Raw genomic sequence first — 14567 nt, 5'->3', positions numbered from 1 at the left:
TTACAGACATTTATTAATGACATTCTGAGGGAAATGCTTTACAAGTTCCTGTTTGTGTACCTCGAAAACATTTTGATTTTTGTTCGAACTCCTGTGTGAGAAGCATGCAACAAGTGTAAAGCAGGTTCTTCAGTGCCTGTTAAAGAATCGTCTGTAGGTGAAATTGGAGGAGTGAGTTACACGTCCCCAGATTCATTTTGGGATTTGTCATCTCCCAGGTAATATTCTCGTGGACTCTTGGCGGGGTGGTGCATGCAGTGCTTCCACCGACTTCTGTTAACGGTTTTGGGGTTCGCAAATTTTTACAGGAGGTTCGTTAGAAACTTTAGGTCAATAGCCTCTCCTCTTACTAATCTGACCAATTTTTTTTATTAAATAAGACATCCTATTTCTTTTTCCTTTGGACCCGGAGACTGAGATAGCTATTAATGAGCCCAGGAACCATGTTGTTACGATCGTTGTTGAGGTAGAAGCCTCCTGATATTGGAGTGGGTGCCGTTTTATCTCAGAAGTCTACGGCTGACCAGAAACTGCATCCCAGCTGAGGTGAATTATATCGGGAATATTGGACTCTTGGCGGTGAAGTTGGCGCTAGTTGAGTGGCGGTATTAGCTAAGCAACCATTCACCGTCTGACGGACCAGAACATCTCGGTGTGTATTCAGGACGCGAAAAAACTGAACTCCCAAGTCAGGCAACCTCTGCAAGGGAATAGCCACGTTCCAGAACTGGTCCCCCGGTCGATTATTTGCCTCGCCTGAGTTGCGATCTGAGGTTCTTAAATGGGGTCGCACTTCTAACGTAACAGTTCACCCAATATGTCGCGGACTCCAGAATTGATTCAATGAAAATATAAGGACGTTAAGTCGTTCGTGCACATTTGTGACATCTGTACCCGTTGCAAAGATCCTAATTCCTCTCCTCAAGGTCGCCTTTGACCTCTACCCATGGTCACTCCCCTGGACTCGCCTTTCTCCAGACTCTGTTACCAATCTGCCCCGATTACATTCCTTTACCTCTTTGCAGTGGTCGATAGGTTTTCCAAGGCTTGCCGATTCGTTCCTCTAACAAAGCTACCAGCAGCCCGAGAGACCCCGGAACTACTCATGCACCAGGTTTCCCTCATACATGGGATTCCCAGTGATATTGTTTCGGACAAGGGTCCTCAATTCACCTCCAAATTCCGGCAAGCATTTGATTGCGGCTACATCTTGTTTTTCCTCGAGGTTCCTATCAAATTCCTAAATGGACACTGAACCCTGGGACACTACCTCACTTTTTTTAATATATAGTATTTCTGTTTTTGCATGATTTTTAATCTATTCAAAATACGTATACTGTATACAGTATATGGAATAAGATTGATTTATTTATTATTATTACTTCTCTTCTATATTACGTATTGCATTGAACTGCTGCTGCTAAGTTAACAAATTTCACGTCACATGCCAGTGATAATAAACCTGATTCTGTGGTTCCATCCTCAGACTGAGGATACTTCGATACCTAATGTCGGATAATCTATCCTCATGGAGTGACATTTTAAATGGGCAGAGTTCACACTCAATAAATACCACAACATTCATCATTGGGTTTCAGCTCCCTCCGTTCCCTGAGCAGGAGACAGATGCTGGCGTCCCCTCAGCTGAACAATGCGTCAGAGGCGCAAACAAAGGTGGCGCAAGGCCAAAAGCTCCCTGGAAGAGTTAGGCCTGGCAAGAGGACACGGCCAACAGAAAGAGGCGGCTGGGTATCGCTTTCTACATTGGTCAGCGTATCTGCCTTTCGATCAAACACCTTCCACTCAAACTAGAATCGCGGAAACTAGACCCTCACTTTATTGTTCCCTTTAAAGTCAGTAGAAAGATTAACCTGATAACATACAGATTATGACTTTCCTGTTCTGTGAGAATCAATCCCACCTTTCATGTATCCAAATGGAAACCTTTATTTTGGAGCTCCTTAGCCCCAATTCCAATGCATCCTTGGCAGCCCCCTTCCACCGGTCTACATAGTTTGTAAACTGCTTAATTCTCGGAAACTAAGGGGACAACTACAATACTTGGTAGACAGGGAGGGATGTGGACCAGAGGAATGGTGTTGGGTTCCTTCCAGGGATGTTTTGCATCCTGTAATTTCAGAATTCCATCGTTTATCTCCGGATCATTCTGAGTAGTCAGGTGTAGCTGTGGGGGAGGGGGGGGGGTTCTGTCACAATGTTGGGTCTTTGAGAGAATACTGTATTCTGAAGGCTCTAAATTTTTTGACTTTTTTTGTATTCTCTGCATTTTCTAGTTTACATTTAAGTATACTTCCAGTTAATTCTCCTTGAGACTTTGCAGATGTCCAATTAAGTATCTTGGACGTTGGTCTCCATTAGAATGGTAAGCTTATGGCGAGTCTGAGGTTTTAATTAGCTGGGCCCTGATTCCTTTGTGCTCTGGAGTTAAAGAGGCAGTACTAAGCCCTCGGGTCCTGATCCTTGCCTCGTGAAATTCTGACTGAGTTATTCCAGTCATCCAAGGACTTGGAAGGTCTACTGTTCTGACTCTTTTGTTAATAAAACTCCTAGTTTTGTTTAGCTCTGTGTGATTCTGTGCTTGGGCCCCAAGAAGCAGCATGACAGGGTGTTAGGAGCTGGTCCAATGAGGCTTCGTGATGCTATCAGGCATTACACTTTTTGCCAAATGGACCTCTTACGCAGGATGAGAACAATGATTTATTTTTTACTGTAGCCCCAGTCAGTGTTAGTAACGAACATTAAATACAGTTTGAATTGGTCAAGGTTCAATATACGGTAGATTTTTTTTGTTTAAAAGCCATACATGTATAATGCACAAACAAGAAAATATCTGCAGATGCTGGAAATCCAAGCAACACACACAAAATGCTGCAGCAACTCAGCAGGCCAGGCAGCATCTATGGAATGAGTCTGGCCTGATGAAGGGTCTCGACCTGAAATGTCAACTGTACTCTTTTCCATAGATGCTGCCTGGTCTGCTGAGTTCCTCCAGCATCTTGTATGCATTATGCATATTTGGAATAGAATTTGTAATGCTCGTGTTGAGAATTATAGCAAAAAATGTGCAATACAATGGAGCTATACTCAGTTGAACTATTGTACTTTAACATTCCCTCTACAGGTACATCCCAGTCCACCCCTGTAGATGTATCCCCTTCAGGTTCTCCAAGTGGTTCCCATTATGACAGTGACTCTGACATGGCATTTAGTGTTAATCGATCTTCATCTGCATCTGAATCATCTCTGGGTAAGGAAATATCTCTCCCTGATTTGGATAGAAAACATACCTTTAGTGTATTACTTTATGTGATAAGATACTTGTGTTTCCCAATATAGTATCTGAATTAATGATGCAATACAGAATTGTACCTGCGAGTGCATGAGCTGTTTAGCCATTTGATGGAATTCAACTTAGATGAGGTAAAACTCCTCCTTCTCAACTTATAGAGACCCTGTGCAGATTTTTTTAGTATGTGCTCAATTCAGTTTTCTGTGCATGCAGATCTACAACACTACCATTTTGCTGCTGAGGTAAGGAATGATCAGACTGATAAATTAAAAGAAGTTATTTAATAGTGAATGGGAGAACTGAAGCAAGTCAGCTTAAAGAATTTACTAAAACTATTTTTAAAGTTAATTTGTGGTTTGGCTATTTTGTGAGCAACAGTGTTACTGAGGAGTGGGCATTTGTTTGATTGCCTGAGAGGAAGCCAGAGTTTCATTGTACCTATGTATAATGGCAATAAAGATCATTCAATTCAAAATTTAATTTAATTTAAAGCAAATCAGCAATTTTAACCAGAGTGTCTCAGCTACTGCCAAGTGGCTCCTCTGGCAACTGAGAAGTCAAAAGGCCTTGGGTTGTTTGTACCTGGACTGACTTGGAGCAACTTTGAGCGTGCCATCCATCTCAAAACCACAGTTTTGTGGATCACAATTATGAGGCCAAACAGTCATGGAGAGATACAGGACAGAAGGAGGCCCTTCAGCCCACTGAGCCCATGCTGATCGTCAATCACCCTTCAATTCTGGGGTTCCCAACCTGGGATCCGCAGACCCTTCAGTTAATAGTAGGGGTCCATGGCATAGAAAAGGATGGAAACCTCTGATTTAATGCTAACCCTACATTAATCAATTTTCTTCTAACCTCATTCTCATCAAGTACTCCCAAATTCTATCTTGCCCCTGTGCAATTTACTGCAGCGATTAACCTATCAGCCTATACCTCTTTGGGATGTGGAAGAAAGACCCAGCATCCAGAAGAAATTTACAGGATCACAAAGTGCAAACTCCAGATGTAGATGTACATCCTCCTAACAGGATTGAACTTGGATCGCTGGAGTTGTGAGACAGTGAACCTGCTTGCAACATCCTGCACATCCTGAAGATATGCTGATCGCAGAACTCACAACTGACAAAGCCTCTCTGGGAGGACAGGGAAAAGAAAAAAAACGTTAGTTTCAAGTTATCTTATGACTAGTTTGAAGGAAGTGAGGGAGGGATTTCCGATGGGGTGAAGCCAGAGTTACTATAGTGATAAGCTGCAGGTGCAGCCATCTGGTTGATAGATCCATGAAGGCAGTTGGGTGGGGGGAGGGGGGAGGGAAGAAACAAATGAACATGTAAAAAAAACTGCAAAACATAAATTCTGCAAACTGTACATAGATGACGTGCGGCACTTCTAAAACAAAGTGGGTTACCTGAAGTTCTGTTGAGAAAAGAAGCTATAACGTGCCACAATGGATGATGAAACACTGTTCCTCAACACAGAATATTTCCACACATTACAGGCCCTTCAGCCTACAGTGTAGTACCAAACCTTGTAAAATTACTTCACAATCAATCTAATCCTTCCCTCCTACAAAACCCATTGCCCTCTATTTTCCACACATATACATGCTTGCCCAACTGTCTTTAAATGTTCCTATTGTGTCAGCCTCTACCATAACCCCAGCAGTGCATTCCAGGCACCTACCAGTCTATTTTTTTAAAAACCCTTCCTCTGATATCTCCCCTAAGATTTCCTCCAAGTCACTTGAATGGATGTTCTCTGTTGTCGGACATTGCCACCCTGGGAAGCTGGTGATGGCTATCCACTCTATCCATGCACCTCATTTCTATCAAGTCCCCACTCATCTTCCTTTTCTCCAAAGAGAAAAGCCCCAGCTTGCTCATCCTTTCCTATTGCTTACATTGGGCATCACTTGAATAATCAAGGAGCCACAGACTATTAGTTGAGAATCTGAAATTGGTAAATAAAAAACATTTAATAAACACCTGTTCAGTTTCACGAATTTTTATCATTGGCAACTGACCTCATTAGCATGGTGTGGAAACTCATTTTTTCTGTACAATATTCAACAAACAAATAAAACTTATTAATACAACTATATAGTCCTGCTGTAAGTAACTGTGTTATGAATAAAGTTCATAGGTTATTCTTTATGTAAGCAGAAATAGACATAGGGGCCATCGGATGTATTCAATGTCATGGGAATTTTGCAACAGATGATGATAAAGCCAAAGTGAATTTCCTGGAGGAAAGTAGGTTAAGAGGAGTTCACTGAATGCATTGGAAAACCATGACTGCCATCTAAAGGACTGTCTGCAAAATGCTTACATTTCTAGTTGTGCTTTCAACAATAATACATTATCATTTTTAGGATAGTCAGCCTTTTGCATTTAAAATTGATCGATCCATTTTGCTGACCTCAGTGACCTGTCCATTTTTCATCACATTCCACTTCCTGCATGACATTACAGAAACAAAATGCTAACAAAAGGACGAATAGATTGCTTGCAAAGCAGAGTTCCCTTCAGTGCCTGAAAAATGCATGTAATTCATTTTTAATGAAGATTAGTCGACTGAGTGATCATTATTTTCATTTACTTTGTACCTTTTAGATAATAATGCATCCCAAGGCACTTTACTGGGGTTGCCAAATAAATGAAAAGTGACTAAAGGATATTTGGGGCAAGTTACTAAAATCCTTTGGTATATTAAATAGTGAATGGGACTTGTACAAGTGAGAACTCAGCTAGGAGAGAATTAGATGAGGGAAGAACGTGGAAGGCCAACCAGGAAAGCAAAGGAATGGACAATTCTGGTATAATAAAAGACTACAGATAACAAAAGTTTGCACAAGGTTACAAAAGGAATAGAAAGATAAAACACAGAGATGTAGTCCAAACTGGTCACCAAGGATAAAGACAGGTGGGGGGGGGTATGAACTGCTGGAGTAACTCAGTAAGCCAGGCAGCATCGGTGGAGACAGAAGAATAGTCATAGTTTTTGGATGAGACTATGATAGGGAAAATGGACATCTTGCTTTGGCTCAGAATTAATGACAGAAAGAAAAATATTCAAATGTTGGGCAAATTGTCTGAAAACTTTGGGGAAAATAAAATTTGTGATGATGCCATTCTTCAACAACTAAACCAACTCAAATCTCAGACCTTCTATCTCTATTCCTACTGAATTTATGATACAATAAATAAAATTTGCCAAGGTCAAAGAAAAACTGTGGAGAATGCAGTAAAGTTATTTTTGAAGACTGGTATATCTACTAACATTTAGGTCAATTTTTATGTATTTATATTTCAGATACAAGTTCCTTTCGATAAATTATGATAGCACAGAAGGGAATCCATTCTCTCAAGCCCATCCTGACTCTTTGCAGAATGGTCTAATTAGTCCTAATCCCACTTTCTCTCCCATAGAAATAATTTCCCGATCATTTCCAAATGAAAGCTCTACATATCCACTACCCCTTATGAATTTACATTATCCTGTGCTCTTACCACCCTCTGTTCCATTCACCCTCTGACACTGTTCACCCTCACTGCTCCTTAGCCATTTTTCACTACCCTAATCCACTTCACACTGCTCCTTTCTTCTGCCTCTTCCCTGCTCCAATCCACACTTTGTCCATCCATTCCACTCCATGTTAACTGCTCACTTCATGCCCTCGTCCAGTATGTTCTCCTCTCACCTGTCCGTGCCTTTGCACCCATCAACATCCATTGACTCTGCCTCCTTCCCCCACCCCGCCATTCTCCCCATCCATCCCTCTTGCCCTTGACTATGGTCTCCTGCCCACAGACTGTCCATTCCCACTATCTGCTGCCCCAAACCACTTACACTGGCTTTGTTGTCCCCATCACTTACTTGTTTTTCATTATGCAAAATTACTCAGTTCATATGATAAGACAATATGGTAGAAAATCACCCATTCTTTTATCCATTATTTAGTGGGCATGGTGAGTGTAACCAGGTATTTTGAGCCAACTGCACATTCCAGACATTAAGAATATTTATTCGACAGAACAAGGTAGCTTTACTCATGCTACTATGTAAAGACATTTTAATAACAAATTATAGATGTTTAAGATAATTGAAATGTAAAAAAATATGGAGCATTTTGTATTTTTAAAAGGATAGATCCTTGTCAATTTTAGAAATGTAGGGTCATGTGTTACATTTGCTTTAGACTTTGGACATTAATATTATCACCTATTTAATACCAAAAATCACAAGAGGATTTTATTACTTTGTGAGTGCTCTTTTGTTCTTACTCAATCTGATAATTGCTTTTGCTGTGTCCTAGCTTAGGATATTGTTTTTCCTGTTTTCACAGTTACTGCGCCCAGCTCTCCATTGAGCCCTCAGCTGTCACCGTCTTTCTCCCCGCCTGATCCACCTGACAGCAAAAATGGCGAGTGTGCTGTTTGCTTTGACAGTGAAGTTGATACTGTGATTTACACCTGTGGACATATGTGTCTCTGCTACGACTGTGGTCTTAAACTGAAGAAGCAGATCAATGCCTGCTGTCCCATCTGCAGGAGAGTCATTAAGGATGTCATTAAGATATACCGTCCATGAGAAAATTAGCTCCTATAAGGACCGTTTCATACTCCGCACTATAATTTTTTTAAAACATAAAATTTTTATAGATATGGAAAGCTTCTAATGTTCACTCTTATTTCATCTATATGCATTCAAAAAGTGTGGCTGTGTTTATCTGACTAATTTTCTCACACTTTCTCATACTCTTCTTCCTCTATACTTTCTATTCCTGTTGCCGGTCACCTGCATATAGAAAGCCAAGCTGGCTGCACACATCCCCAGCAGTGGCAAAAACACCACATCATATTTAACCAACATGTTCTGCAATCTAAATGGAGAAATTTGAGCATTATCAAGCAGTTCAACTGAGCACAGCTTAAAGTGACTTAACTAAAGTGCAGTAAATCAGATTAAGAGCAACCTGCTTTTAATTTGCTTTCTTGTCTGTGATTACAACAAGAAAAATATCAATCATCAACATAAACCAATAAAATTTGAGAAAGAAATCTATTTTGTCATATTTATCACCCTATGTTTAGTTCATACCAAACGCAATATCCTCAATGACAAATCATAAGCAGAATATTTACCACAAGCATTTACCTGTTGGTTTAGATGTTAGAGGTGGGACTTCCCCTGCAAAAACAAATATTTGTCATGTTTGACTCATATACAACAGCCTGCAATTAATTTTTAAAGAGAATTCAATTGTCGAATTCAGTTGAAACATCTCTTCAATGTATGTTTTGAAATTAATTTGAAGAGACACTGCTCTAACAGATTAATTAATACAAAATTGCAGTTCTGTTGTTTATGTTACGAGCGTGCCAAAATTTATGGCTTGCCAGTGATGATGGGTCTCAAATTTATTTTGTTGAAGTGTTTTAAACAGGCAGTGACTAATTAGGGTTGGAGTTTCGTTGCGTATTAATGACTAAAACTGCAATACCTCTTTTTGGCGTAAATGGGATTCAGTGATATTATCGAAACTAATGACAATTACCATGATGTGCCCCTTGATTTATATAATAAAATCATTTAATTTTTGTTTTAGAAATGGGCCTTCTTCTTAGAACAGCTGATAGTGACATTTCGCATGTTTCTGTAACAAGGAGTTGAGACTTGCAATTTGTTACTTACTGCCTCCCAGTGATCCATGAGTCAGTGTAAAAAGGAATACAGAATAAAATTAAAAGGGGAACCATTCTGGAAGAGCTTTGTTCCAATATGTGAAGCTTAAATTTATTTGTACATTTGAGTTCAAAATAACAGGCCTCCAAAGGGATATTGCAACTTTAGCATGACTTTAACAGGTATGAAGTTTAATGCTGGATTTTTTTCTGTGATGATTCAAAGCTACAGGTGCCTTACATTGGAAGGTGATGCACTTTTTTCCGATTTCCCCATGAACTCTGACTGCCACTATTATAGATTCACTGATTAAAGGCAAAGTAGTTTTATAGAACACACGTGACAGCCACAAAAATATTTTCCTTTTGATAATGGAATGAAAATGGTATGTTACACAAATATATTTAATATCTTGCCTAATTTACTGACTTTGTACAAAAAAATTATCTAGTTTCATTAGCTTATTGTTTCAGTGTTGAAGATGATGGCAAATCCTAAACTTCAACAAAAACTTTGTACAAATTTTGCCTGCAATATATAGCATAAAGCATTATAATTTGGGGGTTTTTTGCACTTAAATGTTTTTTTGTTGTCCAAGATTGTTTTTCTGTGTGTGACACTGATAGAAAGTGGAGAAACATAGAATACTTGTTGTGTTTGTGTGTGCTAGCACCTTGAATGGTAAGATTAATAGATCAGTTATAAAGGACAGAATGAAAAAATGTAAGAATCTTGTTTACCCTAGGCCCGACCAGATTTCTGTTGAACCGAATAGTGGTTACAACATATGGTAACACATTGTTTTTGGAAAATATGAACAGGTATACAATTAGTCTTTGAATAACTTTTGCAAATTGGAATCAGAATTTAAATCTGGAAATAAGATCACTTGAAATTAACAGCTAACTTCATGTGGTTTCCCTTTCTCCTAACTTTATATTCCTCAGTTCCGTCCCAACATGTAAGTGCACATTGTTGCCGTACTTTTGTGCACAGCTATCTTACATGGCTGATCAATTCAATTCAATATTTACTTCCACTATAACGCTTGCTTTGTATGTGTTATTCAGTTGTAAAGCTATAATTCTCTGTATCCTTGGTTTTAATGTGTCACTATTATCAATAAACAAAGGAGTTGTGAGCCATTTGTGTTCTTTGCATCTGTCTGAAAGTGTACATTGGAGAATTAGAGGTAGAGATATTTCTGAATGAAAGGTTAGAAATCTTTGGTAAATGCAGTAATATTCTGATCTAGAAATGTAGACTTAGTGGAAATAATGAATATTGACAGAAAGCCAAGAGATGACAAGGGTATCAGTGCTGCCAGCACCAGAAAGAGCATGCAGATATTATTTTGATTTGCTTGATTTAAAGAAGTAAAGGTAGAAAATGAATTTAAACAATCTTTCATTATCTCAGGCTATATTGCTTCACTATGTGCAATAGTTAGAAATAAAGAATGTATAATAGGAGAAATCTATTAAATTACACAGAGCAAGCTTCAACAAATTAGGGTGCCACGGTAGCATAGCAGTTAGTGTGATGCTATTACAAATCAGGGCGTCAGAAGTCAATTCCAGCACCGTCTGTAAGGAGTTTGTACGGTGATTGTGTGGATTTCATCCAGGTGCTCCAGTTTCCTCCCATAGTCCAAAGAAGTACCAGTTAGTAGTTACTGTAAATTGCCCTGTGATTAGACTAGGGTTAAGTAAGTGGTGCGGCCTGCTAAGGTGGAAGGGTCTGGTCTGCACTGTATCTATAGATTCATTGTGATAAGTATCGGAATAGCCTGTTTCTGTTGCTGTTTGTTGAAGAATAAATATTTATGAACAAACAACATAGAAGTAATCAGCTACTCACCTTCATATAATGCCATGGGATATTTTATCTGAGGGGGAAGGTTGGGCCTAGATTTAACACATCAAGTTGTATTCTAGATTATGTTTTCACATCTGTTGTTGATCATCAGATTTTCAGTAGATTTTGCCTACATCTAATTTTTTCTTCCTTCCTCTCATTTCTCCTGAAGACAGTGGCCCCTCTCGGTTTAGTTCAGTTACAGTGCTATCTGTTGGTCATCTTTCACATGTAAGAGCTGAGAAAGCAAGTTATATTACAATAAAAGTGCTAGAACTGAGCAAAATACAATCAAATGGAAAGCTGAAATGGAGCAGACAGCCTCTGTGAACAGAGGGACAGTGATATTTTCTTTTCCCAGCATTTTCTGCATTAATGTTCTGCTTGCAGTATAAAACTATTCTAATTTCATTTTCAGATCCCCATTTGGCATACACAGATTAGAATCAGAGTCAGGTTTAATATGACTGCCATCAGTAGAGGAAAGGGTGGGCAGTTTCAAGTTCCTGAAACTAATTCTAACACCTCCATTGCTCCCACTTCTATTCACCAGTGTAAAGTCAATACAATGCAAGCCTTTTGATCAAAAATTTAACCTAGTCAGTTCCGAACCTATTAACACAGCTGCACAACTGTAACATTTTACAAATCATTGATTGTTTTCACATCAAGGCTTACATCTCTGGTGTACCACATGTGGGCTGTGGGACAGATCCAGCTCATAGGATAGATCCATCTGGCCTTTCTGCACTCTAGCTGCCCCACAATCCCATGAGGTCAGCTTTAGTCTTATAACGCAACTCATGCTCAATGTGCCAGCTGCCCCACCACGTTACATGACCTAAGCCAGGAGATTTTCTCCCCTGTGAGACTTGCTGCTGTCTACTAGGTCCTAATGCCCATGGAGTTAACTTACTAATCCCAATTGGTTGAAGAATGGGTTTTGTATAAGATGCTATCTGAAGTAGACTGCACTACTGTGAAACAATAATGCACAACATAACACCTGTCTCAGGATCTCCCAGGGTCTGATTTTTGATTGGACCATTCAAATAATCTTTACACTTCATCTATGCAAAAAAGAGTCATGTCCTTCTAAAGTGATTTTCAGTAATGTTGATGACATTTGTAAGGTAGAAAGGAACTTTGGAATGTGACAGGTGGAACAGCAATGCATTAGTGAGGGAAACAGTGCATTTGTGTCTTTAAGCTTGACTTAAGATATCAGAATTTAGTTGTGTCTGATTAAATTAAACAGTTTTTGTGAGGATGTTTGGAAGAGGCTTAGAATGCAAATCAGGCTCCCTCCTATAAAAAGGCTGTGCACCACTGATGTACATGATTAGTTTTTCTTTAACATAACTGCACTTTTCATATGTGTTCATTTTTTCTGATTAATGTGTTACCACATGAATAGGACAAGTATCCCATGTAATAAAGATGACAGTGTTTAATTCTGTAATGCTGCTGTCATCTTTTGACAGGATGTGCTTCACAGTTCGGTATTGTTGCAAAGTTTAATAAGGTATAAGGAACTGAGAGTCAATTCATAGAGTTTTTTTAAACTATGTTTCTGTTCTTAATCTTCAAGGTATCAGATCGTTTTCTATATGGATTTCCATTACAGTATTTGCATCGCCTTCTTGGTTTCTATCTGTTTTCAGAAATATTTTAACTTAGTTACAAAGAAAAATCGAGGCACCAGCATTTGTTGATTTGTAAGCAGTTTTGGCATCTTTCTTACATAGGCTCAATAGATAATGGTCCCAGTTTTAACCTCATGATGACATAATGATTGAATATCAACATATGACACTGTTATCTGTGGAAACATTTGATTTCATTTCTAACGTGAGTTCACAACTTTTTTGCAGTTACAGAGAAAATGGTTCAAAAAATCATATGGCTTTGGGAAAAATACTTTGATACAAGTTTGTATGGTCATGTGTGTTTACCATCCTTCATTTGTTCAGGCAGAACAATAATTTACATGCAGCTTTTTAGCAGCTTAACATCTCAGTTGACATGCATATACCCACAACTTTGCTTGTTGTTGCCAAAAATCAAGGTTAAAATGCTGCCCATTATCTGAATGTATTGCTTTTTATAGGAGCTAAGAAAGATGCTTTGTTTCAATTAACTTGTTTGTATTTGTTAATTAGGAAAGAACAAAATATATGGATATTCCCTTTACCAAGAGCATAATGTACCAATATTTCAGATATCTATTGCTTAGCTAAACCTGACGTTTTATAAAATCATTTTTATACAGTGCAGTAATTAAAAGTAACCAAGCTAATGTCAGGATGAAAATTGCTCAAAGTATTTTGATAAATTAAAAATTGACTCTCATCTGGAATGAAAACAAGTAACTGAAAATGAAATGCAAATGTCTCTCAAGGGAATATTAGATAAAAGTTCTTTCTCTCATCACTTTTTATGTTGTTTTATGTTAATTTTTAAAACAATCAGAAATTATGTTCCCTATACTTTTTGTAAAGAAATTAACTTTGTTGATTCTGGTTCTTAATAAATACATATTGTACAGTTTCAAGGTAGACTGCTTCACTATGTATACTGGGTTCTTAAGAAAAATAATGCAGTTTTGTTCCTGTTGTAAACAGTTGCATAATTGTAACATTCCTTTGTTCTGTGACCAAATGCTTCCCATGTTGCTCACATGATCAGGCATATAAAGTCTTTTTTAAGACCTATTCTGTGGCATTTAGTTTGTTTGTTATATCTTAACCAACTCATAACAAATTATTGTTCTTTCACCTACTTTAGACTCTCTAAATTTCACAGTCCCTCAAGCAGGGACTAAGCCTGAAATTAGCAAATGTAAACTGTGGTTGCTCGACAGGAAATATTGCTCACTTTTCACTCAATTTTGGCTCCTCTGTTGTCAGGTGTATGAAATAATGCCTCCTAATTGAGCATTATCTGCAGCCAAACCCCAACCTTTAATAGCTAGGTTTTTAAATATTAACAATTGCTGACAGTAAAATTAAATTAAGACCATATGATATAGATAGGAGCAGAAGTAGGCCATTTGGCCCATCTAGTCTGCTCCGCCATTCAATCATGGGCTGATTCATTACTTCCAGTCATCACGACTCCCCTGCTTTCATCCCGTATCCTTTGATGCCCTGGCTAATCAAGAACCTACCTATCTCTGCCTTAAATACACTCCATGACTTGGCTTCCACAGCCGCTCATGGCAACAAGTTCCACAGATTTACCACCCTCTGACTAAAGTAATTTCTCCACATCTCAGTTCTAAAAGGACGACCTTCAGTCCTGAAGTTGTGCCCTCTTGTCCTAGACTCCCCTACCATGAGAAATAACTGTGCCATTTCTAATCTGTTCAGAGCATTTAACATTCTGAATGCTTCTATGAGATCCCCCCTTATTCTCCTGAGCTCCAGGGAATAGAGCCCAAGAGCTACTGGATGTCCCTCATACAGTAACCCTTTCATTCCTGGAATTATTCGTGTGAATCTTCTCTGAACCCACTTCCATGTCAGTATATCCTTTCTAAAATAATGAGACCAAAACTGCATGCAAGACTCCGTGTGGTCTCATGAGAGCCTTAAAGACCCTCAACATCACATCCCTCCTCTTATATTCTATACCTCTAGAAATGAATGCCAACATTGCATTTGCTTTCTTCACAACCAACTCACCCTGCAGGTTAACCTTTAGGATACCT

General features: G+C 38.7%; 1 protein-coding gene across 2 annotated transcripts in view; it reads left to right on the top strand.

Annotated features, from left to right (window-relative positions):
* neurl1b (neuralized E3 ubiquitin protein ligase 1B) overlaps positions 1-13569 on the top strand; it is a 405645-nt gene extending 392076 nt beyond the window's left edge. For both annotated transcript variants that reach the window (XM_059990199.1, XM_059990200.1), the window contains exons 4-5: positions 3143-3268; positions 7659-13569. In XM_059990199.1, the coding sequence (XP_059846182.1) occupies positions 3143-3268; positions 7659-7903 (371 nt within the window). In that variant the 3' untranslated portion in view covers positions 7904-13569. The remainder of the gene's footprint in view (positions 1-3142; positions 3269-7658) is intronic.
* Positions 13570-14567: the final 998 nt, after the last annotated feature.

The sequence above is a fragment of the Hypanus sabinus genome, chromosome 15 (assembly GCF_030144855.1).
Source record: "Hypanus sabinus isolate sHypSab1 chromosome 15, sHypSab1.hap1, whole genome shotgun sequence".
In the NCBI taxonomy this organism is placed as follows: Eukaryota; Metazoa; Chordata; class Chondrichthyes; order Myliobatiformes; family Dasyatidae; genus Hypanus; species Hypanus sabinus.
The sequence above is the reverse complement of the archived record's forward strand: the minus strand, read 5'-3'. Positions and strand labels throughout refer to the sequence as shown.